Source organism: Megalobrama amblycephala, linkage group LG19 (genome assembly GCF_018812025.1).
Source record: "Megalobrama amblycephala isolate DHTTF-2021 linkage group LG19, ASM1881202v1, whole genome shotgun sequence".
Taxonomy (NCBI): domain Eukaryota; kingdom Metazoa; phylum Chordata; class Actinopteri; order Cypriniformes; family Xenocyprididae; genus Megalobrama; species Megalobrama amblycephala.
Window position 1 is genome coordinate 19,478,864 of NC_063062.1, and position 26,665 is coordinate 19,505,528.

The following is a 26,665-nucleotide window of genomic DNA, read 5'->3' on the forward strand; positions in this document are numbered from 1 at the left end:
TGAGCCGGAATCAGACCCGGTGATTGGACTGCGGGATGAAAATAACAGCGTTTCGACGACATGGCGACAAACACACTCTACAAACACAACTCTTGTGTATTCCTGTGGGCGGAGGTTAGTCAAAAAACTGTTTTAGTGACGTCATTAAAGAAGGAAGTAGAGGGATGTAGTCCAAACTGGCCGTTCAATGTAGGTGACTTCTGTTAAATAAAATATCTCGCTTGGCATTGAACTTTGAGCTTTAAAATTTTACAGATTTTATTTATACTCTAACAACAACATTACACACTAACTAAAGTTTGAAACATGGGATCCCGAAGAACGGGACCTTTAAAGTGTTCTGTATAAATACAAATTGATATTTTTAAACAATCTTATCATTTTTATTATATACACCATTAACGTTACACAACATTGATATGCAGTGGTAAACTGTATAGTATAGACAGGCTACATGTTCTTGTTAAAATGTATTATATAAATCAAATATTTAATGTCATTTATTCTGTTCACATCAAGTGATTTGAATATAATCTGACAGTATTAACATGCATAACCCTTTTTTCGTTAATGAATGCAGTTAACATTTTAGCGACGGTGCCTAAATTTGCAGTCTGTTCTAGACTCCACAAGCTCTGGAAAGTTCGCTTCAGTTTCCAGCGGCGGGGTCGAACGTTATATAAACGCCTCGCTCAGCCCATTTGCGGACTCAAAAACTATATTTAACGGCAAGTAACCTTCAAATTCGCGCTTTAGATCACCACGTCCATTACTAATAGCGATATTAAAGCTGTTTAGTTCTGCTGACGTCGAGTCTTCAGTGATTTCTTTTGAAGGAAATACCTCAGAGAGCCGCTCTGTGAAGAGAGTGGATCTATTGTTTGGACTGTTTTAAAGGAAATATTCATATTAAATCAAAGATGACTGCAGAAGAGGTGGTGGCTGAAGGTTGCAGCATCCCCGTCGAGGGTGAAGACATCACTGCGAAGAAAGATGGAGGTGTTTTAAAGGTAAATACTGCAGTGCACTGAGCCGCATTGACTCCATGAGGGAGGTTTGACTGACTGACTGACTGAATGCATGTTGAGCCAATTTCTATCTGTTAGCTCACTTTACCGCAGCTATAGCTGCTCTATGCAGTCAAATACGAATAAATGGGTTTAATTCATTTAAACGTTATTAACTGGTTTCGAACAGCGCCTGTTGCTAATTTTGCAGCATTGCTAGATCTTTCTAGCGATCTTGTCGAGCTTAAAGGGACAGTTCACCCCTCAAAATGACATTTTTATCACTATATCACTCTCAATGTCTAAAAATACACATTATGACTTTCTTTCTTATGTTAAGGAGATGTAGCAAAACGTTAGCGATTGGCAGCTTCGGTCACCATTCACTTTCATTGCATATTGGCCTATCCAACGACTGATACTGTCATTATGAATAACATTTATTTTTGTGTTCCACAGACACAAATAAAGTAATTAAGATTTGAAACCGCACGAGGTCGAGTAAATATAGACAAAAAATATTGAAAATATTGTAAATATAGACAAAAAATCTTTTCCGTTTAAGTGTGTTGCAATATTGTTGTTCTGCTTGCACAGATTAACCACGTGCAAGTAAACATTAAAATGTCATCCAATATGTATTCACAAGTGACACATTTATGTTTGGGATAATTAAACACTTTCAATGTAATGCATTCAATATGAATGGCCTCTAATTATAATGTGCAATATAGCACACCTATGTAGTTTAAAGTAGTTTACTATATTCAAACGTAGATGAAATTATCTGCAGTAATTATGTAATGTATAATTAACATAAGCATAGGCGTGAACATCTTTCTGCCCTGTGGCCTTTGGAGATTGACAGGTCACAGGTGTAGTGCAGTGCAACTAACGGATTGATGATTAATCTCTTTCTCTCTTCTACAGATGGTCAAGAAGGAGGGTACAGGCTCTGAGTTGCCTATGACCGGTGATAAAGTATTTGTGCACTATGTCGGAACACTGCTTGATGGCACACAGTTTGACTCCAGCCGGGATAGAGGGGAGAAGTTCTCCTTTGAGCTGGGCAAAGGTGGGTATTATAAGGTAAAGTGGGTTAAATATTAGTGTACCCTCCCTGACTCTTAAAACAGGCTGTTAATACTGTAGCTCTATATGGAATAACACCTGTTATGATTGGTAAAATGTAACGGAAGCAGTGACAGATGATTTTTCCACATGGAGTGCTGCAGAAATATAGAATAGAGCAAAACATTGTTTAGCATGCAAGTCCACCACTTTAAACCATTATTTGATCTCGCTCACAGGTCAGGTGATCAAAGCATGGGACATCGGTGTGGCCACGATGAAGATTGGCGAGATCTGCCAATTGATTTGCAAACCCGAGTATGCTTATGGAGCTGCTGGCAGCCCACCCAAAATCCCACCCAACGCCACCCTTGTGTTCCAGGTAAGGTCCAGACGCATGAGAACAGACTATTCAGAGTATTGCAAGGAGAGGTTTTGTTTTGACGTGTCCATTTGTTTGTCTGGCAGGTAGAGTTGTTTGAGTTTCATGGGGAAGACATCACCGATGAAGAAGATGGTGGAATTATTCGCAGGATCATTACTAAGGGGGAGGGCTACACAAAGCCTAATGAGGGTGCATCTGTGGAAGGTAAAACAAACTATTCTTATTCTTATAGAGGACCTAATGTAGTCTGAGTAGTGGTTCAACGGATCACAAAACTCACAGTTCGGCTCATAATACGTTTTTTGTTCGGATCAGCAAAAAATGGCAAATGTAATATTGCTTTCCATTGTTAAAGCACACTTTTAATAAAACAGCAAAAAACTACTAGCCTAACTAAACTACTATCCTAACTAATTTACAAACAAATTAATTTACAACAAAGTTACAAATAAAGGTCTAAAGGGAGTCGCACACCGGACGCGAAGCTCGGCGCCGCGCAACGTCATGTCTCTGACAACTCACAGGTATCGCACACCGGCCGTGCCCATTATGTACGTGCGAGCTCAATTTTGACTCGACTCCTGATAATTGCACAATGGGAGTGTTTTACGTCAACAGGGAAACGTTACATGCCTATGCTTTAATATTTCGCACTGAGGTTAGTGTACATGGAAAAATGGCACAACAAAGAAAAAGGAAAGAAATTGCTACGTTTATTATACATTTTTAGACTTTATTCAAGCTGTTAAACCATGAATGTGAAACTGATGTATCTTGCAACACAGGGTGAAGTATGTAGCCTACATTAACGACGATTTGAGAGAAATATAATATACGTTTAATGTAAAACAATGTACATGGCGCGGCAGGATTTTAAACAACTTCCTGAGTCCTTGCTGGGCACCGCGGACAGGCGCCGAATGCCGGTGTGCGTACTCTCATAGAAAACAATGCGTTCGAATTTTAAAGACGTGGCGCGGCGCGGCGCTGAGCTTCGCGTCCGGTGTGCGACCCCCTTAACTGTAGTGTATTCAGGTACACGCATGTTATAATTACACCTAAATGTTAAATAAGACTATAGTGTTTACTGTATAAATTAAATCTGGATTCTTTGTGAAAGCTGTGTTTTGTTGTTTGATTAACATTAATTACTCAGACAGCAGCAGGTATTAATAGGTTGCTGTCACTTAGGTTACTGTTACTGATACACATCCTATTTCTTTCTCAACTCTTTACGTTCTTTTAAGACATAACTGAATGTGTTTACGAGAATATTTGCTGAGACTGGTATTTTTACACAATTTCGTGTGTATGTCCGTTTAAGCGCATGGAGGTGCGAAAGAGGAATCAATTCGCTGTTTGCACGCTATCTGAAACTCACCCCTCTGTGCGCACAAGTACAGAATTAATAGTGAAATTTAGCAATTAATCCACAAAACACATGTGTACCGAACCGTGGGGCCGGGTCCGTATAGATCACTGATCGACTGCGATCCATTTAACCCCTAAGTTTGAGCGACTGAATGGAGCTCAAACGTAATTCAGGCAGACTACAGCATGATAGCCAGCGATTAGCTGACACTTAGCTGATCCGTAACTCCTCCCACTACCATTTATGCAAGACATATAAGTTTATTCCGTACACTCACTTGCCAGAAGCTGAAACCTTCAGAGCGAAGACTTCCACCAAATAACTATCGTTCATCAATAATCTTAATCAAAGAGAGTGGTCCTGACTGAATTATGGTTTTCTGTTGCTGTTTGAGCATGAAAAATGTCTGCAAAGTTATAAAGCACAAAGTTACTCCAAAGGGAGTTATCAGTAAGCACTGTTTCTGAACTCCCTGCAACGCCTCAATTGTAGTCTTGAGTTTTCTTCCTGGAAAGAACACGTTATCCCTAATTTAAATAATTCCTGCCCAAGGCACACTCAAAAAAAAAAAAAAAAGCAGGGGGTGAGGCCTGGTTAAGTTGCAGTACTAGTAGGGGTGCGTATGACCAGTCACAACACACTGGTCCAGCTGACCAATCAGCACATTGCACCTTTTGGAAGGAGGGGCTTCATAGAGACATGAACTAAACAGAGTGTTATTGACTGACCAAGAGAGGTGCTGCAAAAATGTAAAATATGTGAAAAATAATGTTTGTTTGGGGTTTTATTTGTTGTTGTTTTTTAACATTTCAAGAATGAAAACCTATTCTTGTAAACCAAAAACAAAATAAAGACTTGATATGGCCTCTTTGAAGCAATCAATAATCGGAGAGCAGTTCATCTACACTGCAGTCTGCGAGTGTCCTCTAAATGAGTAAATGCAAATGTTATCAGAAGAATGAAGCAAAACTAATTGAATCATTCCTTATTAGTGCAACTTTGCCATAGTTCATTCATTTTTCCTTTTCTTTGATTTAGTGTGTTTGGTGGGCCGTCACGAGGAGCGTGTTTTCGACGAGCGTGAGTTGAAGTTTGAGGTGGGAGATGGAGAGAGTTTGGGCCTGCCTCCAGGCGTGGAGAAAGCTTTGCAATCCATGGAGCAGGGAGAGGAGGCACTCTTCACCATCAAGCCAAAGTAAACGCACATTTCTTACACCTGCGCACAGTAGCTGTAAATGTGAATGTTTTAATTCATTTATTTATGAATCTTAGGTACGGCTATGGAACTGCTGGCAGCGAGAAATTCAACATTCCACCTAATGCTACACTGCAGTACAATATCACACTGAAAGCATTTGAGAAGGTCAGTGTCTCCTTCAAAATATAAGCAATGCATAGCAAAATTTACACCTGTAATACTCGGTATATGGGGGTTTATATTGTAGGGAACTTGTGGGTTTGTAATATAAAATTCACTATATTGTGATGTTAGATTTTGGTCATTGAAATAAGTCCTAAGAACACGTTTCTAGCTTTATTAAAAAAAAGCCATGCTTGAAGATTTATTACAGGCTGTAAATGATCAGTTATGCAGTAATGTCTGTACACAGTCATTGTCATGAGGTTAAGATGCTGTGTCCTGTCGCACAGGCCAAAGAATCCTGGGAGATGAACTCGAGTGAAAAACTAGAACAGAGCGTCATCGTCAAAGAGAAAGGAACTCAGTATTTTAAGGTAGAAGCAATGTCATGCACACCGACATGTATTTATGCTCTATATTCTATTTTAATCTAACAGCAGTGCTGGGTGGTATAACGGTTCATCTGGTATACCGGTTTCAGTTTCGCATACAATGTATTTTTCAAATACCGCTATACCGGTGAATAGCTGAAAAAATTGCTGCATCTATTAAATGGACATGAAGAGAATGGACTATGTATAGTGTATTGAGAGGGGACCTCTATTGAATGCATACCCTTCTTACTAATGGTTATAAGTTTATAACAACAATAAATAAACTCTCTTTAACATGGCAAATACCTTGTAGAGGTCCATGATTTCCGCGATGTAGAAAACACGGACGGAATTATGGAATCCAGTCACAAATGGAACTTTCTGTATAAAGTGGCAATTTTTGGATGAATAAATCAAAAATAGGGCTGTACAAGGAATCAAATTACAATATGGACTAGTATCCGTGAATATTAAAGCACAAAAATACTGCATAAATACTGTAAATCTGAAGTCTGCATGTCGCTGTGTGAATTAGCGCCACAGTTTCATCCAATACACACATAGGCTGCTGAAGCACGTGTGACGCTTGTGGTGTTTTCAGTGTATGCCGTCTCACTATGAGGACATGAAGTTCATGTCCATAGCTGCTATAAGAGTTCATGTCATGTGCATTTCACCATTTCATTAGGTAAAACAATTGTCATATCATATACACACAGAAACCCAAAGGTCTTCACGACAACCCGTCAAAATAAAACTTTGGTTTAACTTGAAGAAAATATAACAGAAATTCCACAGTAGAGTATACTTCAAGCAATAATACTATGATATACCATGAAACCACCAGAATCTTAAAAAATACTGAAATACATTTTTGGTCATACCATCCAGCTCTTTCTAATAGTACACTATTTTAAGATCTATTCATTGTACAAGTTCACCACAATGATGACTATGTGTCAGTGTTTGTTATGAGGTTGCTCTCATTGATTGATTTGTTTCAGTAATTGGAGTGTTTCGTGTGCACAGGAGGGGAAATTCAAGCAGGCAGCTGTGCAGTACAAACGCATTGTGTCCTGGTTAGAACACGAGTCCAGTATGGAGCCGGAGGAAGAAGAGAAAGCCAAAGCGCTGCGATTGGCTGCTCACCTCAATCTAGCTATGTGCTACCTAAAGCTGCAGGATGCAAGCCCTGCCCTCGAGAACTGTGACAAGGTAGGAAATTAATGCTTGTCGCATGGTCAAGGAAGTTGTGGCCTAATGGTTAGAGAGTCGGACTTGTAACCTGAAGGTCGTAGGTTCAAGTCTCAGTACCGTTAGGAAATGTAGATGGGGGGGATGGAACAGTGCTCACTTCCACTCATTATCCACAGATGAGGTGCCCTTGAGCAAGGCACCTAACCCCCAATCACTCCCAGGCAGCCTCAGGCTGCCCACTGCTCTGGGTGTGTTCATGGTGTGTGTGTGTGTGTGTGTGTGTTCAACACTCACTGCTGTGTGTACGCACTTGGGTTAAATGCAGAGGACAAATTCCGAGTATGGGACACCGTACTTGGTTACGTCACGACACTTCTACTTCATATATAAGGGCTGCTGAAGTTAATACATCACATTTCATTTTTTAAAATTGATTTGATGCAATTATCAATTCATGCATTCACAGTAGGCTTGCTACGGTAGTTGTGTTACCGGTGTTCAGTCGCAACACCGGTTTCATCACTTGCCCCCCAAGGCAAATTTTTTCAGTTTAACGCGTTAAAAATATTTAACGCAGTATCGGTTTTTCTGCGTTATTTGATCAAGCTCTTATTCATGCCAATGCTTTTAAACCATTCAAGCACAAGACAAGACAAAAGTGAACGCGACACACACACACACAACATGCTCCAGTATCGAGTTCTCTTCCACGCTTGAATGAACATAACATACACAAATTATGCCAAAATGTCAGTTTTTGTTGAGTGTCCTCATAAGAGCAGTCTTAAATGAGTTAAATTAAGTCTTAAATGAACGTAAAAGATTTGTGAGAAAATGGGACGCGTGTCAGATCCGCGTCATGTGCAGCAGCGGCAAATCTTAAAGCGTCATTAATGTGAATCAAAGAAAGGTAAGAGAGAGAATTACTCACTGTTCTTGACTAAAGAATTAAACCTTCTTGATTTGGTTCCACAGTTTCCAAGGTTTGATTTTCAGTTTTTTATATATAAACGTTGTGTAAATTAGCCTATTTTTTTATTTCATATTAGGCCTAGCATGATGTATTCTTATTAATTTTGTTAATAAACGTTCTATGTTTAATATAAGCGAGTTTGTCATTGTACTGTTTTGTTGTTGTGTTTTTCAGTAAGAATAATAACCCACCATTCAAGCAATTGCCGCTAATTTGAAAGTGAAAGTAAAATGCACACAGCCACACCAGCATTCTTAAGCGATTAAAAAAAAAAAAAAAAAAAATTATTGGGTATTGTCACAATGTCGATTAACCCGTGGGAAAACTTCCTCACCTTCACATCCCTAATTCACTATTGTTTGATCTCCCAAAATGCTTACTTGTGAGAAGAATTAAATGTTAATAATGGCCCTTCATTTTTAATTACTTAAAATAAAATGGTTAATGAGCAAAAACGATTAATGTAACTGAGCAAGTAGCATTTCATACTCAATTTTACCCATTTTAAATGATACTTTTTTATTAATGATTTAATAATTGTGATTTATTGTGCCTTATCTTGATTTTGACTTTACAAGTCCTAATTCATTTATTTGGTTGCTAAATATGTTTAGAAATGGTTTCTTACATAAATTGCAGGTCAATTTGATCTTCATTGTGCCCTGCCAAACTGTTGTTCTCATCTCTTCTGGTTTCTTTTTGCTTTCTGTTTTCTTTGTGTGAAGGCACTGGAGCTGGACGCAAATAATGAGAAGGCTTTGTTTAGGCGAGGAGAGGCGCTGGTTGTCATGAAGGAGTTTGACAGGGCGAGAGCAGACTTCCAGCGCGTCACTCAGTTGTATCCAGCAAATAAGGCAGCGAAGAGCCAGATCATGCTCTGCCAGAAACATATCAAAGAGCAACATGAGAAGGACAAACGCCTCTATGCCAACATGTTCCAGAAGTTTGCAGAGAGAGACGCCAAAGTAAGTGTCTACGGTTACTAGCTCTTAGTCACTGCACAAAAGATTTACCCACCAAATATCTGTTGCATGCTATCTAATATTGTTTTTGTTTTTTCAGAAGGAGGCGGAGCATGAAAAGGAGCAGGAAAAGAAACAGAATGGTAATGCAATGGAAATAGAAGAAAACGGAGCTCAGGAACAAACTGCAGCATAATGGTGTGCATTTCTGTTTACTGTCTTTTGTGTTTTGTTTTTTAAGAGGTTTTTTTTTTTTTTTTTTTATACCTTCTATAATTTCTGTTCCCCTAAAGTGTGTTTGTGCGAGTGAGGATGCGTACATGTTTTGGTTTCTAATATAAAGTAGCGAGACATTTGCTTTTGTACTGTGGCCAGACCCTTATGGCCAGGGTGTGTATGAATGTTTGTGTGTGCATTACTGTAAGGCAGCTAGTCGGCCTGGCCATGTTCTCTGCTGCGTCTCTCTTCATGTTGAGAGACGGTGGAAATAAAACGAACTCATTCTCAGCCTGTAGCCTGTACTGCAGCCTCTCGTGTCGGCCGCAAAACCGATGCTGATCCTTAGAAACTTTTGAGTCGCACTGCTGTACAATAAAGCGCTTTTCTGTCCCGTCACTTAACTTTACGTGCATGGAAGTGATCACCAGGGCAAAAAGACTGTTTTTTTGTTTTGTTTTTTTTTATCGTTCCACTGTTAAATTCTCCACGTTTAATGTGTATGACTAATCACAACTGGAAACCTTTCGATAGTGAATCTCTGCTGAAGCGTTTTAGAGGAGAAATCACGCACCTTTCCTGTAAAGAGCTGTTTAGTCTCTGCTTCACTCTGTGTGCAGCCTTTTCGGTGATATTGTTCTAGCGGAGAACATCATCAATATGGGGCTGAGATGTTTGTCATTTTTACAAAGTGAGAACATGAACTTAGACCTGCAGTCTTACATTGAGACATTTTGAGGCTTTGTCCCTTGTCTCTTTTTATCTTGTGGACAAGATTACCCATGATTTCTCTATAATTGTACTTGCACATTGTAGCCTAATCTCATGGTGAATTGTCATGGCAGAAGAGGCTTGCTTTACCCTGCAGCGCTTTGTGACGGAGCTCAACCAGGACAAGATTACTGTAGTGTTGGGTTTAAGAGAAACATACAGATAGTTCTGTTCCCATGTCCTTTATTCTCCTCTGATGTCGACTAGAACAATAAAAATAAACTCAAAATCCTTCTGCTGTATTGTCTGGTTTGTAGCATTTAGTACAATGTGAAAATAGCACAAAATGGGTCAGTATCTTTCTAAAGATATCATATTAGCCAGTGAAATTGCAGTCAGCAAAAATACAAACAAAACTACATAAATGTTAGGCTAATAAACAGTCTAAAATGGCTAATAATCAAAATATAAGCTGAAATCCTTTTCACTTGTTTCAATCACGGTGCTCATGAATAAGTCATGGAAATTAAATTAAATCTTATGTTGTGGATATTTTTATAATGAATATATTTTTTTCTAAATTTATATAAACTTTAAACTGTAAAATATTTTATTAGATAGAAATTGCTATTAAATGTGACGCTGGACCACAAAACCAGTCATAAGTCGCACGGGTATATTTGTAGTAATAGCCGACAATACATTGGTCATGGGTCAAAATTATTTTTTTTATGCCAAAAATCATTAGGATATTAAGTAATGATCATGTTCCATGAGGATATTTTGTAAATTTCCTACCGTAAATATATAAAAATATTTTTGTGAGTGGATATGCATTGCTAAAGACTTAATTTGAACAACTTTAAAGATGATTTTCCCATTATTTTTATTTATTTATTTATTTTACTTTTTATTTTTTTTGTTTCCCGGCCAAATAGTGTCCTATCATAACAAATCATACATCAATGGAAAGCTTATTTATTCAGCTTTTTTAATTTCAAAAAATTGACCCTTATGACTGGTTTTGTGGTCCAGGCAGGGTCACAAATATTAAAACAAAAAAATAGTTCCTGTAATCACAAACAACTAGAAAGGTCATGTAGACACATTGGTAATAAAAAGTGTAAACCCTGAATGTGAAATTATTTATAGTTATTGTTTATATTACCATTCCATTCCTTTGTCAATGCAGAATTATCAGAAATATCTTGTGGATCCTTCAAAAGGTTGAGCACCACTGAATTTGTTTTTACTAAAATGTACCATGGTTTATGCCACAATACCATACCATCATGCAAACAGGTGGCATTGGATTGAGAAGGAAAATATATAATGCGGAAATAATTGCACAACTGACTTTGCATTGGTGGTTTTAAAGCAGTAAACATGCCAAGACCTCTATACATTCACCTGCAGGGTGTGTAATGGTGCACGTGAAGCATAAGAGTGTAATTGAAGCAGAATAAATAGAGAACATAAAGAGAGTCTAACATTAGAATAAACTAGTGTCTAACGAGAGTCTAGCAGCAATAAAATAAGTGGAAAAAAAACAAAAAATGCATTAATTGAATCCAAAGTGCATCTGCATGAAACTTTTAAATACATGTTCACACTGCCATCTGCTGGTGCTATACAACACCTGCAAGACACCTGATGTCACATAGTTTCTAGACTCTTCTTAACTAATGGCTAACGTTTTTTTCTAAAATACATATGTGGATACAGTTGTAAAGGGGATAAAATTAGATGCATATAACACTTGTTTGTGCTTGATTGTGCTTGTGTGGGTCAGGTTATGACCAAATTACACCACAAAGACAGTAAAACCTGAAACAACCTACACTGTTGCGATCAACATAAGAAAATGGCTCATTTTACAATACTAAATAATGATCTCAAATGCACAAAGGCTTTTGTAAGGGTTATGTTTAGAATTATCGTTAGCACAATATTAAAACAACAGAAGTTGATGAAAAGTCCCCACCACGATAATGGAAAATGTGTGTGTGTGTGTGTACAGGTTTATATTACATTTTGGGTCCCCACAAGGATAGTAAAACCTGAGATCACCTACATTGTGGGGACCAGCCAGCAGTCCCCATGGGGAAAATGGATTTATAAACATACTAAATTATGTTTTGAAAGTGTAAAAATGCCAAAAGTTTTCTGTGATGGCTAGGTTCAGGGGTAGGGTTAGTGTAGGGGGATAGAATATACAGTTTGTACAGTATAAAAACCATTATGTCTATGGAAAGCCCCTAGAGGGATAGTGAACCAGACGTGTGTGTGTGTGTGTGTGTGTGTGTGTGTGTGTGTACACCGAAACTCAGGTTGCTCCAAGGGGATTGTCCCTAAAAAAAGTCTCTGTTAATAAAAACATCTGATAAATGAAAGCTTATTTACTTATTTAAAAAAATTCTGAACATTGCCTGTATGTGATGACAAATTTAGATAACATGCAAACAACAAAACACTATAGGGGTATTAATATTATGAACCTCTTTTTAATATAAAGTAAATAGTAAAAGAGTTAGTTCACAAATATCTGAATTGAGAAATATTGGGTAATAGTTTATATAAAAAATATAGCAAAAAAGCCTACATTTTAGTGTTAAATAAAATGGCGTGAACTTGAGCACTTCCCTCTGTCTGCCTGTGGTGTGTCACTTGGTAACATATGGTCATTAGAGACCGTGAAGTCCCCAGGCAGATATGTTTGTTTTTCAGTACTAAGCACATCTCTTGCTCTTATGTTTCCATGTTCACATTTATGGCTTCTGCTCGAAACAACACTGATGCTGTAGACAAATAAACCTGCATGCAAAGCACCCTGCAGCAGGTCATACAGGTTTTTCCAGACCAGCCGCACAGCACACACATCCAAACATATTCTTTGTCCTGCTTTAAGGACTTTTAGGAGACAGTCACAGTTTCTTGGAAATTGCCATTTGAAAACATAAAATATACAAACACTTTAGGAGAATAATAGCCTAATAAACATTAACTTCACTGTATAGATAAATGAGGGGAAACATTGTTATACTTTAATTTGAGTCCACTACTAACTAAGTAACTTTGCAACTGCATGTCAACTTAACTCTCATTAGAGTATTAGTAGACTTTTGTAGAGTAGTAGAGTTTTGGTTAGGGTGGGGTTAGTAGTTAATTAACAACTATTAATACTCTAATGACTGGTAATTGACAGTTACTTAGTAATTGAAAGTTACTTAGTTATTAGAATGTCTAAAGTGGACTATCAAAAAAAAAAGTTACCAAAAAAAAAAAGCCTTTATCCTTTCTGTCTATTATTTAAAAAAAAAAATTTTTTTTAACAAAACAAGATAGTATTTTATGTCATGCAAATTTAAATAAAGAAAAACACATAAATAGAATAAAAATAATAACTAGACAAAATATATCCTTTAACAAAATAAATTAGGAATGCAGCACAGCTTTACCGTCTTAAGAGCTATGGAGCTCTTTGAAAAGGAAATAGCTTGATTATATTGCCCAGTATATAGTTGAATTTGCCCAGTTGTACCTGTTCAGAGGAGCAGCGACGTCACGCAGAGGGCGTGGCCTCGTCAACCTGTGCGTGCACTGATGTTTGAGAGACACTTGCAGACGCTGAATCACAGTGAAGGAAATGTGAACGAGTGTGACGAGAGATTGAGTTTTTCCACAGGGTTTGAAACCGGGATAGCGTGTATCGATGATTCTTCCAGCGGTTTTCAACTTCTGTGATTCGCACGGAGCCTGAAGGACTTAAAGATGATGCTCAACTTTCTCCCGGTGCGAAAATTCAAGCGCAACGGCAGATATATCGTGTTCGGGGTGGTGCTGATGGTCGCGTTGCTGGCGGCTTATTTGGAGTTCAGGGCCACGAGCGAGTGGAGCAGCACTGGTGAGTGACATCTGATGCCCTGTCCACCTACTGACTACTTTACACATTCATTGTGGCATAGTGTTAAAGTATTAAAGTCAAATTGTTTACAATAAGTATCAATTTATTAACCTTAGTTAACAACATTTTTACAGCATTTATCAATCTAGAATCAGGATTCCCAAACTATTTGTGGTCAACCCATTTGACCTAAATAAAATAACAAAATGCTTGTTTACATCACAGTCAAATGTGTAGGCTATTCCAGAAAGCGGGTTATGTGACATACCTGGGTGTGTTTAAGAGTAAGCGGATAGTAAGTTAACCTTGCTTTCTGGAATACCCCCCTGATGTCAGTTAATAATCACATGACATGCAGGTAAACAAATAAATTATATTTAAAAATAATGTAGCTTTTTTTCGATTTAATTATTTTCTAGCTGCTTATTATAATTAAGATTAAAGGGGGTGTAATGTTATTTTAAAGGGTTAGTTTTAGTATCCAAAAATGAAAATTCTGTCATTTATTACTCACCCTCATGCCGTTCCACACCCGTAAGACCTTTGTTAATCTTCGGAACACAAATTAAGATATTTTAGTTGAAATCCGATAGCTCCGTGAGGCCTCCATAGGGAGCAATGGACACTTCCTCTCTCAAGATCCATAAAGGTACTAAAAACATATTTAAATCGGCTCATGTGAGTACAGTGGTTCAATATTAATATTATAAAGTGATGAGAATATTTTTGGAGCGCCAAAAAACAAAACAAAATAACGACTTATTTGGTGATGGCCGATTTCAAAACACTGCTTCATGAAGCATCGGAGCACAAATGAATCAGCGTATCGAATCATGATTCAGATCGCGTGTCAAAATGCCAACGGCTGAAATCACGTGACTTTGGCGCTCCGAACAGCAGATTCGTTATTTTGGGTTTTTTTTGGTGCTCCAAAAATATCCTCGTTGCTTTAAGATATTAATATTGAACCACTGTACTCACATGAACCAATTTAAATATGTTTTTAGTACCTTTATGGATCTTGAGAGAGGAAATGTCCAGTGCTCCCTATGGAGGCCTCATGGAGCTATCGGATTTCAACTAAAATATCTTAATTTGTGTTCTGAAGATTAACGAAGGTCTTACGGGTGTGGAACTGCATGAGGGTAAGTAATACATGACAGAATTTTCATTTTTGGGTGAACTAACCCTTTAATGCATTCTGACTTATTTACACTGTTAAAGAGTTGCATTCTCATGCTAAACATGGTCAAAGTTTCAAAACATGAGTTGGACATATGACGGAGTATTTCTGTGCCAAATCCACTACTTCCGGTTTCGGTACAGGATTCGGAGAGTTTTTTTTTTCGAGTGTGTCCTATATGACGTCAAAAGAGAGCAGAATTCCTTGTATAGGCACTTTTCCTGGATAAGCGCGCACACACACATCACCCAGAACAAGAGCAAGAGCACGGCCATCTACGTGTTTCATTAGGGATACGGAAGCCGATGCTGCGTCCCAATTCGCATACTATCCGTCCTAAATAGTATTCGAAAAAAGAATTAGTATGTCCCAAATTGTAGTATGTTGAAATGAGTATTCCAAAGATACCCGGATGGTCTACTTTTTCCAGTAAGAATTCGAAGTGCAGATCCATGCACACTTCTAACCGCTAATATTGCCCATAACACAATTGCGCTGTGGACGACGATTCGATTAGAACTACAAATACGAAAAGTGTTAAAAAACTACAAACATGACGGATGTGCGAGACCGACGGTTAGGCAGAGCGGTTAAGATAAAGGGGCTTGAATGATTAATAATCAGTATCTAACCTGACAAAGATATTTATTAAATGATATCCACATTATATTTAATCTGCAACAGCATTGTGAACTTTTATAACGATGCGTTTGGTTATTAACTTTTAAATGCATCATTATGCAAAGATGAGGAGAGTTATTGCATGAAATACCCATGACTGGCAGATCAACGTGTGACTACATTTCTCTCCGAAACGGTAGGAAATTAAATTTAATTGAATGTGGAGGATTTTAACTGTGACAAGATGATTGACAGGGTAGTTTAAGCAGTTACAGGTTGCGTAACTAAGCCACAGAACGTCCGTTAAAGACGCAATTATGACGAGGTAGTATGTCCCAAAGCTTGCATACTCTTCTGCTACACACTCAAAAGTATGTACTTTTTCTTTACAAAAACAGTACATACTTTTAGGACGTAGTATAAGTAGGCGAATTGGGACGCAGCACGAGAGATTTTTCAACAATGGCTGTGTCCCACTATAGGGGCTGCACCCTTTGAAGGCTGCATACATCATCGAGTCTCATTTAAGTAAATTAACCGTTAGATTGCAACATAGGAAAGAAATTACAGTATTTTACACCTCACAATGAATATCAGTCAATTTTATTACGGTTACTTTTCTTAAATATGACATCCTTGATGACGTATGCAGCCTTCAAAATGAGACACAGCTCCTGTAAACAAAGGAGTGTGTTTTTGATTGTGAAGAAAAGTTAAAGGTGCCCTAGAATTAAATATTGAATTTATATTTGCATAGTTGAATAACAAGAGTTCAGTACATGGAAAAGACATACACTGAGTTTCAAACTCCATTGTTTCCTCCTCCTTATATAAATCTCATTTGTTTAAAAGACCTCTGAAGAACAGGCGAATCTCAACATAAGACCGACTGTTACGTAACACGCCCCCAATATTTGCATATGCCAGCCCATGATCAAGGCATTACACAAGGGCAGAACGTCTGGATGTGCACAGCTGAATCATTAGACTAGGTCAATAGCGAAAAATGGCAGATGGAGCAATAATAACTGACATGATTCATGATAACATGATATTTTTAGTGATATTTGTGAATTGTCTTTCTAAATGTTTCGTAAGCATGTTGCTAATGTACTGTTAAATGTGGTTAAAGTTACCATCATTTATTACTGTATTCACGGAGACAAGAGAGCCGTCGCTATTTTCATTTTTAAACACTTGCAGTCTGTATAATGCATAAACACAACTTCATTCTTTATAAATCTCTCCAACAGTGTGTAATGTTAGCCGTTAGCCACGGAGCATAGCCTCAAACTCATTCAGAACCAAATGTAAACATCCAAATAAATACTATACTCACATGATCCGATCCATGCACGCAGCATGCATGACGAACATCTTGTAAAGATCCATTTTGAGGGTTATATTAGCTGTGTGAACTTTGTGTTTGCTGTTGGGGGGGGATTTAAAGGGGATTTAAAGGGGCCGCAACCTATATATTGGTGCATAGTTAATGATGCCCCAAAATAGGCAGTTAAAAAAAATGTATTTAAAAAAATCTATGGGGTATTTTGAGCTGAAACTTCACAGACACATTCAGGGGACACTTAAGACTTATATTACATCTTTTAAAAATAAGTTCTAGGGCACCTTTAACTTTTTCAGCTTCCCAAAGAACCCAGCGTCAAGGGAACAGTGGATGAAGTGTGTTTTTCTGGGGCAGCAACGGAGTTGTACACATATATTTGTTTGTTCCCGGGAATTCGGTGATGAATACCTTGTAAACAAGTCCCAGTTCGGCACTGGATTTGCAGATCACAGGCGGTGAGTAAAGCTGCATCAGATGTCTGTGTTTTGTTGGCAATCGGCGTGCAAGTGCATATAATGTTAACAACACAAACATTTTTGTTCCCTTTTTATTTATAATGATGTCACAGCTAGCATGCGATCTCTATGCAAAAGCTGCGCGGCTACTGATTTTTTAGCTCCGCCCACAGCACTGACGGCAGACACGCCTCCAGGATCTCGGCTTTTTTTCGGAAAGACTCGATTTAGCGTATCTATCTTTTATAAATATGACAAAACTAAAGACTTTTCGTAGATATGAAGGATGCATTGTTACTCTATATGTACTCAAGATTAACATGAGATTGGCAGAAACTGTGTGTGATTTCCCCCCCCCCCACCCCCTTTAAAATCATTAATATTGGTTAGGTAATTATCATTTCATTCTTCATATTATTGACTAACTATGAATATATATATTTTTTTTTAGAACATGATGTAAAATCCAACTACATACATTGTTCAAGTTGTATTAACATTAGTTAATTTATTATCAGCAACACAAGTTAATCACGTTATAATGATAATTATTAACTAATGTTAATATAGATAACACTCAATAAGGTCAATTTGGCCAATTTGTAATTGGATTCCAGTTTCTAATTACCTTCCGTTTCTGTTTTCTTATTCGATTTTTACCAACTTGTAATTGCATTCCTTTCTAGATACATTTTATAACTGCATTCCAATTTTTACCCATTATACTAAATATTAAATTCCACAGTTACATGCAGTCCATTTGACTAATAACATTCCAGTGTTTTGGATATTCTCGTCTGTTGTATCAGTTTGAGCTGGAGTTAAAGTTTGGAGTTTGTTGGCTTAGTGAGTTTGTTCTTAAGAAGAGTTTGTCGTGGTGAATTGCTTCCATTTTTATTGAACACAATGCAATACAAAACAACATGCAAACAGTACAGCACAATGAATATAATGCAGTGGCAAAATACATTGTATTAAAAAGAACAAGGATATGTTCAATGTGCATGCAAACGCAAGAACATCAGGCTGCTTGTTTCTGCCTTGCCGGTCAAGTTAGTTTTTTTTTTTTTTTACACCAGCTGAATACAGGGTGTTTCTTCCCTATTCCCAGAGTGACTCAGTGTCTCCTCTGCTTTCCTATATCTGCTGACTCAGGCACCTTGAAACTTACAGCAATTTTATTCAAGTTTTTTTATTGCAAAGTCTGTACAAAGAGACGCTTATGTGATTGAGGAAACCTGAGAGATGTCAGGTGAGCTCTGACCTACAGAAGGGGTTTGTCATCTTGTTTGAGGTCAGTGTCAGACCAGCAGAGCAGCACCAATGTCACACCACGCCTGCTAATGTGCATCTAGAATTACATTTGAATAGTAAACTCACACTGACCTGCACAAAATCAGAGTATAAACAACAGCTGTCCAGTTTAGCTTTGCTTGGGCTCATGTTAATTTTGATTGGGTGGAGGATGCTTGAATGTGATCTGAGTTCCTTGTTCCTCCTGTATTTCCAAAAGAAATCCAGAGGTGAATGATTGCACATGGCATTACGATACGTTCAAAGCCTCCTGGGAAGTCGTGTTTACGTCAGGTGCGTTCAAGTCACTTTCATCAGAGCAAGATGGTGTTGTACCTATTCTTAATTAACTACACACAAATACAGCAATGATTTTAAACTCTACTTCTAGAAAATGAAGAACAAATAATGTGCAGTGTGTTTTGCTTTTTTATGTTTTTAACTAATTTGTGAAGCCACTGTAAACTTTGTTACTTATCATAATGTTAAATTACAATGCAATTATATTTTGTGCAGGCAGTTAAAGGTCCCGTTTTTCGTGGTTTTTTGAAGCTTTGATTGTGTTTATAGTGTGCAATATAACATGTGTTCATGTTTCGCGTGTAAAAAAAACACAGTATTTTTCACATAATTTACTTATCTGTATACCGCTGTTTCCACTGTCATAAAAACGGGCTGATGACTTCCTTGTTCTATGAAGTCCCTCTTTCAGAAATACGTAACGAGTTCTGATTGTGCCAGCGGTTCCTGTGTTGTGATTCGACAGCAGCTTAGCACACCTTGCCCGGAAAGGTCACGCCTCTTACCATAACGTGGAGATGCACGCGCTCAGTGTTATTGTAAACATGTCTTTAATTTTACCCTATCAATTTGAGCCGGAATCAGACCCGGTGATTGGACTGCGGGATGAAAATAACAGCGTTTCGACGACATGGCGACAAACACACTCTACAAACGCAACTCTTGTGTATTCCTGTGGGCGGAGGTTAGTCAAAAAACTGTTTTAGTGACGTCATTAAAGAAGGAAGTAGAGGGATGTAGTCCAAACTGGCCGTTCGATGTAGGCGACTTCTGTTAAATAAAATATCTCGCTTGGCATTGAACTTTGAGCTTTAAAATTTTACAGATTTTATTTATACTCTAACAACAACATTACACACTAACTAAAGTTTGAAACATGGGATCACGAAGAACGGGACCTTTAACTTATTTTGTTGTAAATAATAAAAAAAAAGTCTAACAATGTCACTGCTAAATATTTATAAGCATTGTGGTATTCCACCACACTGTAAAAAAAAAATCAAAAGTTGATAAAACCTAAAAGTTTAAGGCAACAAACTTCAGCAGATTTGAGTTTTCTCAACTTTTTGTTGTATAAACTGAATACAAGAAGTAGAGAAAACTCAAAAATATGCTGAAGTTTGTTGCCTTAAACTTAAGTTTTCTCAACTTTTGATTTTGTACAGTGCATGTTTCTCACTGACTCACCCCTAATTCATAAAGATTGGGGCTTACAGAAAACCTTATATACCGGTACTAGAAAGGTATTGCCCTGCTTTTAAAAACAGTATGATTCCTCATTTTTCTAGTACTGGTACTTTAAGAATGACAGCAGGGTAGTGTGTGTCCCCGCAGGCACACTTTGGTTTCGTGACAACATGGCATTGTTGCGCTCTTATGAGTCCTTTACTCACACATTCTCATGCATGCCATTCCTCTGTGAACCTACATTTATTTTGCATGATAGTTAGACTTGAAAGTTATTTACGTATTTATTTAACTTAATAACATCAATTGGACATGCACAACACACAAGAACAATAATGCACATAACTTGTGTCAAATCACATCAGTCTATTAAATAAACTTTTAATACATTTTTAAGTTTTTGTCTCCGGCTAATAATTAATGAGAATAATTGCTGCTTAGTTAATGATTGGTTGTCGGTGGCTAAACAATTCTGCGTAATGTGTTTTTTGTTGTTTTGTACTGCCTAGGAAATGCAATTATGAGTTATCACTGCAAAATGTAACTAGTGGTCAACAATGTTTTGGTTTTTTTTGTCAACAGATGATATCCAGAGAGCAGTTTAATGACTGCAGATGAGTTATGAAACTGCTGAAATGAAAGGCAAACATTTTTTACACAATATAACAAAATTTGTTTATTATTGATTGTGTCAAAGCTGTTGGTAAATTTTTGGTATTCAGCCACGCAGATATGGTTATCGGCTGATAATGACCAAATATAGTTGCCAAATATTCACCCAAAAAATAAAAAAAACTGTCCCTTTAAAAGGAGTGCTAACTCGCTCAATATTATGCAAAATATTGCTTAAAGGTGCAATATGTAATATTTTTTGCAGTAAAATATCCAAAAACCACTAGGCCAGTGTTATATATTTTGTTCACTTGAGTACTTGCAATATCCCAAATGTTTCCAACTATTTGTAAATCGTGAGAAAATTGCAATTATAACCAAGGCTCCGGGACGTGTGAGGAGTCGCCTGTCAATTGTGTCATACGCGCGTTACCCTCGGTTTCCGGTTTTATTTTGTAGAAACCATGGAAACACCAAAGACGTCTATTAAAACATGTAATATTTTAAAGCAAAGGAACATCTGTTTTGATATATTTATAGACAGAAAACGAATTGTTGTTATAAAGCTCAACACGTTTATTCTTAAGGTCATTACACACTGAGTCCGAAATTCGCATGCGAAACTTTCGCATGTTAAAAAATAAATACGACCTCACGTTATGTCAATCGCGTTTGCACACTGCCTCCGAAACTTTCGTCCGTCAAAAAAATATTCGGATCAGGTTCGATTTTCTGCGTTTTTCGCATCCGTGGCACGCATTTTGAGAGACGTTTTGACAATTCAGAGCCACCGTACGTGAACGCAAAAATCCAGAATGCCATCTGACAAGTTGATCCACGTCTTCTACAGCACAAAACAGCAGCACTGAATGACAAACAACGTGAGGAATACAAAGAGACCGAATATAAAGACAGATTGTGCCAGTAGTAAAGCATCAAACAGAGCCACTGACATCCTGAAGTAATCTTTGAAACGCTCGGCTAATCCCGCAGCTCCTTGATGAGGTGAAATCTCCTTTCTCTCTATGCAATCTCGGGATTGAATGGACCCAATATTTCCTCTTTCTTTTTCTCTTTTTAAGAAGAGAGGAGACAACTAATCGTGCTCACTGGTTGAAGACTTCATTTTGTATTGTTTTGCGATTTGTTTTGTGATTTTTTTTTTTTTTTTTTTTTTTTTTTTTTCGCAACGCAATCATTAATACGCATCGGACTCAGTGTGCAAGGTCTCTGTGCGTGACGAATTTTTAGGATTAGGATAAAATTTCGGACTCAGTGTGCAAAGGCCTTTATTGTTTATCCCTTGTGCGGTCTTCGTTTGGGAAGTACAGCTTTTTATGTAAAATTCACTTTATAAAAGACCCACATTTCTAAGTTTCATTCATGGGGATAACATGGATAATTTGACATGGTTTAGTGTAAGATTTTTGCCCATCTTTTGGAAAATGCAGTTTTAAAAGAAAAAAACTATCATTTTTACCAGAAGATGGCTGCAGAGCTCCACTATAGTGTGCTATTTGACTGAATGAAAGACATCTTTTCATAAGTTTTTTATATCATATCTAAGTTTTTTTTTATATCATATCTAAATATTATGAAATCACAATTATAACAATAAAGGCTACTTTTTGTCAAAGTTTAGTATTTTTTGTAATGAAAAATTACAATAATTTTGTAATAGAAAATCACAACTTTTCATTTTCCGTCGGTCTTAGTACACGATGTAACTACAGAAGAGTCAAGTTTTAAATAGGAAAAATATTGAAACTCCTTGGTCATTTTCGAGCGAGATGCTAACGGTCTAATCAGATTCAATGAACTATGCTAAGCTATGCTAAAAGTGGTACCGCCAGACCCGGAGATCGGCTGAATGGATTAGAAAACGGTAAAACTCAACTGTTTAACTCTAGGGGAGTTGGAAAATGAGCCTATTTTCAAAAAAAGTGAAGTGTTCCTTTAAGTGTAGTGCCAATCACTGAATTTTATGTAGCTAAATTAGTGTAATATCTTCAGAAGATGCACAGTTGATTCTCAATAATTTTGTTGTTTTGAGTGTTTGACGGGCAGCACCTGTGTTCAGCTTGCCCTTTGAAGGGCTGTAGTTAGTCATCCATGTGGCCTACCCTAAATTTTATGTGTGTGTCAGTTTAGACACACTGGGGCGACATTGTATGTCGGTGTGAAGTGACGCACCCTTGTGACTGACCCTTGACCCTGGATTATTTTTGCACCAGTGGTCCCAGCCCTGGTCTTTAAGATCATGATTTCTTTGTTATTTTTTGTGAGGAATCATCAAAGAGCAGGTGCATGGAGCAGAAATGGAACGAGACTACAGTAATGCATGTCTCACCCTCTCTCTCTCTCTTCTCCTATGCTGCTTTTACCCTCTTTTAAACAAACTCGACATTCCTCCGGGGGCTACCAGTGACTTCTAGGGTGAACAGTGAAAGAAAGGATTTGGATGATGGAGAAAGGCAAAGAAGGAAATCTTGGTCACTCGCTAAAAACACACTTTGAACATTCACATGAGATCAGGGTCTCTTCTTTAAACTCATTTGTTCTCACTCACACTCTAAAGAAAGTTCACACACCACCTAGTTTGCAAATACACCTGAAGACACATACCATAATAGCCTGTCCACCCCGGCCCTCCGCTCAGTGTATGCTCAGTCGCGCTGGGGGTCAGGTGACCCTCTCTTCTGTAAAGCGAGGCGACATTTCCTGTGTTCCTTGTTGCTATAGCACCAATGTGCAAGGTTAAACACACTTGCACTTCTCTGTACACACAATCTCTCTCTGTCTTTTTGCAGGGAGTGTATTTATTTTCTTTACCTCTAGACATTTGCTGTAAATATTTGCAGATAGCTTGTGTAAATAAACTATACAATTTTTTATGTATTGTGTGCTTACTGTACATATTTAACTGTCTATTTGACAAGCTCAAAACATAGCAGGATGTTTGTCAGTCAAAAGACAGCAGTTGTTCGATGAATGCATACAAAATACCCATTCTTTATACTCAGAAACTTTAGTGAAACTTAAGTAACTGGTTTTTGTTCACATACTGTATAATGTGACTGAAGGGACAAAGTCCATACAACACACATGTACAGGTGCCCAAATGATGTAACATGAGTCTGTTTTTATGTCCTTTTGGGGATGTCTTATATGGTTAGGGTCAGTTTACAGTAGATCGCCACAAATTTGGATAAATTGAGAATCACAATTTTAGAGATCACAATTCTCATATGATTCTGAATAGACAAGTAAACAGAAAAAACATTAAAAAAAAAAAAAAACACGTCATTAACTAGAGGTTCTGACAAAATGTTATTGATGCAGTCTATTTAAAAATATTTAATTTGAATTATCGTTTTTTAAAATCGGTTGAATTAATGATTCAGTGACTCACTTATAAAGACTTCACTCGTTTCATTACTGAAAATATAAACTTTATCCCAGTACTTTTGTGATAATTTGAATGTTTGTAACAGAAATAATGATACTGTGTGGTTGAAAAGACAGTTTGTGAAGCTGTTTCTTTCTCAGCGGCAGCACCAACAGAGATTTGAATGTTCACTGTGATCGTACTTGTCAAAGGTTTAATAAACATAAACGCTAGTCGCACGGCATTGGTATTTTCTGGGGACCTTGAGTGATTTAGAAATTACCCCCCAATCTGAATTTTTTGTGGTGCATTCACATGGGATAAGCGAAGCCTATGATTACGCTCAAATTTTCTGACTCATCTCCTGGATATGGAGTCAAGGCTTTTCCCCTTGTTGAGAGTCCCATTCTATGGTCCTGTTAGATGTAAATGAAAATATATTTGTTTCTTTTTTTATCCATTTCACCAGGTTAAAATCTAATAGCTCAAGCTTTACGCTTGATTTATTTAACACGTTAACCTCGAATTTTCAATCCCGATTCCAAAAAAGTTGGGACACTGTACAAATTGTGAATAAAAACAGAATGCAATGATGTGGAAGTTTCAAATTTCAATATTTTATTCAGAATACAACATGGATATCAAATGTTTAAACTGAGAAAATATATAATTTTAAGAGAAAAATAAGTTTTTTTTAAATTTCATGGCATCAACACATCTCAAAAAAGGACAAGGCCATGTTTACCACTGTGTGGCATCCCCTCTTCTTTTTATAACAGTCTGCAAACGTCTGGGGACTGAGGAGACAAGTTGCTTAAGTTTAGGAATAGGAATGTTGTCCCATTCTTGTCTAATACAGGCTTCTAGTTGCTCAACTGTCTTAGGTCTTCTTTGTCGCATCTTCCTCTTTATGATGCGCCAAATGTTTTCTATGGGTGAAAGATCTGGACTGCAGGTTGGCCGGATCCTTCTTCTACGCATCCATGATGTTGTAATTGATGCAGTATGTGGTCTGGCATTGTCATGTTGGAAAATGCAAGGTCTTCCCTGAAAGAGACGACGTCTGGATGGGAGCATATGTTGTTCTAGAACTTGGATATACCTTTCAGCATTGATGGTGCCTTTCCAGATGTGTAAGCTGCCCATGCCACACGCACTCATGCAACCCCATACCATCAGAGATGCAGGCTTCTGAACTGAGCGCTGATAACAATTTGGGTTGTCCTTGTCCTCTTTAGTCCGGATGACATGGCATCCCAGTTTTCCAAAAAGAACTTCAAATTTTGATTCGTCTGACCACAGAACAGTTTTCCGCTTTGCCACAGTCCATTTTAAATGAGCCTTGGCCCAGAGAAAACGCCTGCACTTCTGGATCATGTTTAGATATGGCTTCTTTTTTAACCTATAGAGTTTTAGCCGGCAACGGTGAATGGCACGGTGGATTGTGTTCACCGACAATGTTTTCTGGAAGTATTCCTGAGCCCATGTTGTGATTTCCATTACAGTAGCATTCCTGTATGTGATGCAGTGCCGTCTAAGGGCCAGAAGATCACGGGCATCCAGTATGGTTTTCCGGCCTTGACCCTTACGCACAGAGATTGTTCCAGATTCTCTGAATCTTTGGATGATATTATGCACTGTAGATGATGATAACTTCAAACTCTTTGCAATTTTTCTCTGAGAAACTCCTTTCTGATATTGCTTCACTATTTTTCACCACAACATTGGGGGAATTGGTGATCCTCTGCCCATCTTGACTTCTGAGAGACACTGCCACTCTGAGAGGCTCTTTTTATACCCAATCATGTTGCCAATTGACCTAATAAGTTGCAAATTGGTCCTCCAGCTGTTCCTTATATGTACATTTAACTTTTCCGACCTCTTATTGCTACCTGTCCCAACTTTTTTGGAATGTGTAGCTCTCATGAAATCCAAAATGAGCCAATATTTGGCATGACATTTCAAAATGTCTCACTTTCAACATTTGATATGTTATCTATATTCTATTGTGAATAAAATATAAGTTAATGAGATTTGTAAATTATTGCATTCCTTTTTTATTCACAATTTGTACAGTGTCTCAACTTTTTTGAAATCGGGTTTGTATGATGTGAAACCCCCTCATTTGATTGTGCACTAATTTGGATAGACTATTGCTTGGAAAAGTCTTGTCGGTATAGGTCTTAGCTGTCATGTCATCCATCTCCATATAGTCATTCTTTTTTGCTCTTCTGATGGTTTTCAGCTTTCTCTTTCTGCAAATTGTATAGTTGTATAGTGTATAGCGATATGACCCAGCACCCAAAATACTATCAAAACACTCCAACGCAGCCTCCATTCTTCACGAAAGATGGATCAAAAGGCGCAAAGGAAACAAAAACCTTGAAAAAATGATATTTGACTGTGAAATCTGTCAAATCATAGAATTGTCAATTCGCACAGGACTAATATTATCACAGAACCTCAGTGTTCGGTGAAATATGGTAGGTAATTTGCAGGGGAATTTTTACTTTACAAATTACAGACACGGCCGATTCACACGGGATTAAGATCACAGACAACCTCCGCAATTATTACAAATGACTAGAGGTCACCAGGTAATACTAATCCCATGCAAATAGGGCTATAGGCAAATTGTTGTCATTTAGAATAAGATGGCGTGGGTGTTTGAATCAAAATTGTGATCTTTTAATGATTAATCGTGCCGCTTTAGTTTATAGTAATTATAAATAGCTTTTTATATTA

The 26,665-nt window shown here is 37.6% G+C and overlaps 2 protein-coding genes across 3 annotated transcripts in view; both read left to right on the top strand.

Moving 5' to 3' along the window:
• Positions 1 to 600: 600 nt before the first annotated feature.
• fkbp4 (FKBP prolyl isomerase 4) lies at positions 601 to 9,919 on the top strand. Of its 2 annotated transcripts, none has more exons than XM_048168127.1 (10): positions 601 to 1,010; positions 1,938 to 2,082; positions 2,318 to 2,460; positions 2,547 to 2,667; positions 4,874 to 5,030; positions 5,108 to 5,198; positions 5,486 to 5,569; positions 6,599 to 6,784; positions 8,465 to 8,704; positions 8,805 to 9,919. In XM_048168127.1, exons 1-10 carry the CDS (start codon positions 921 to 923, stop codon positions 8,895 to 8,897), a joined length of 1,350 nt encoding a protein of 449 aa, XP_048024084.1. In that variant the 5' UTR covers positions 601 to 920; the 3' UTR covers positions 8,898 to 9,919. The 2 variants fall into 2 exon arrangements, with proteins under 2 accessions (XP_048024084.1, XP_048024083.1); XM_048168126.1 differs by having other exon boundaries at positions 602 to 1,010; positions 8,802 to 9,919.
• Positions 9,920 to 13,108: 3,189 nt separating this feature from the next.
• b4galnt3b (beta-1,4-N-acetyl-galactosaminyl transferase 3b) overlaps positions 13,109 to 26,665 on the top strand; it is a 41,610-nt gene continuing 28,053 nt past the window's right edge. The window contains exon 1 of the mRNA XM_048168091.1: positions 13,109 to 13,532. Within this exon, the coding sequence (XP_048024048.1) occupies positions 13,400 to 13,532 (133 nt within the window). The 5' untranslated portion in view covers positions 13,109 to 13,399. The remainder of the gene's footprint in view (positions 13,533 to 26,665) is intronic.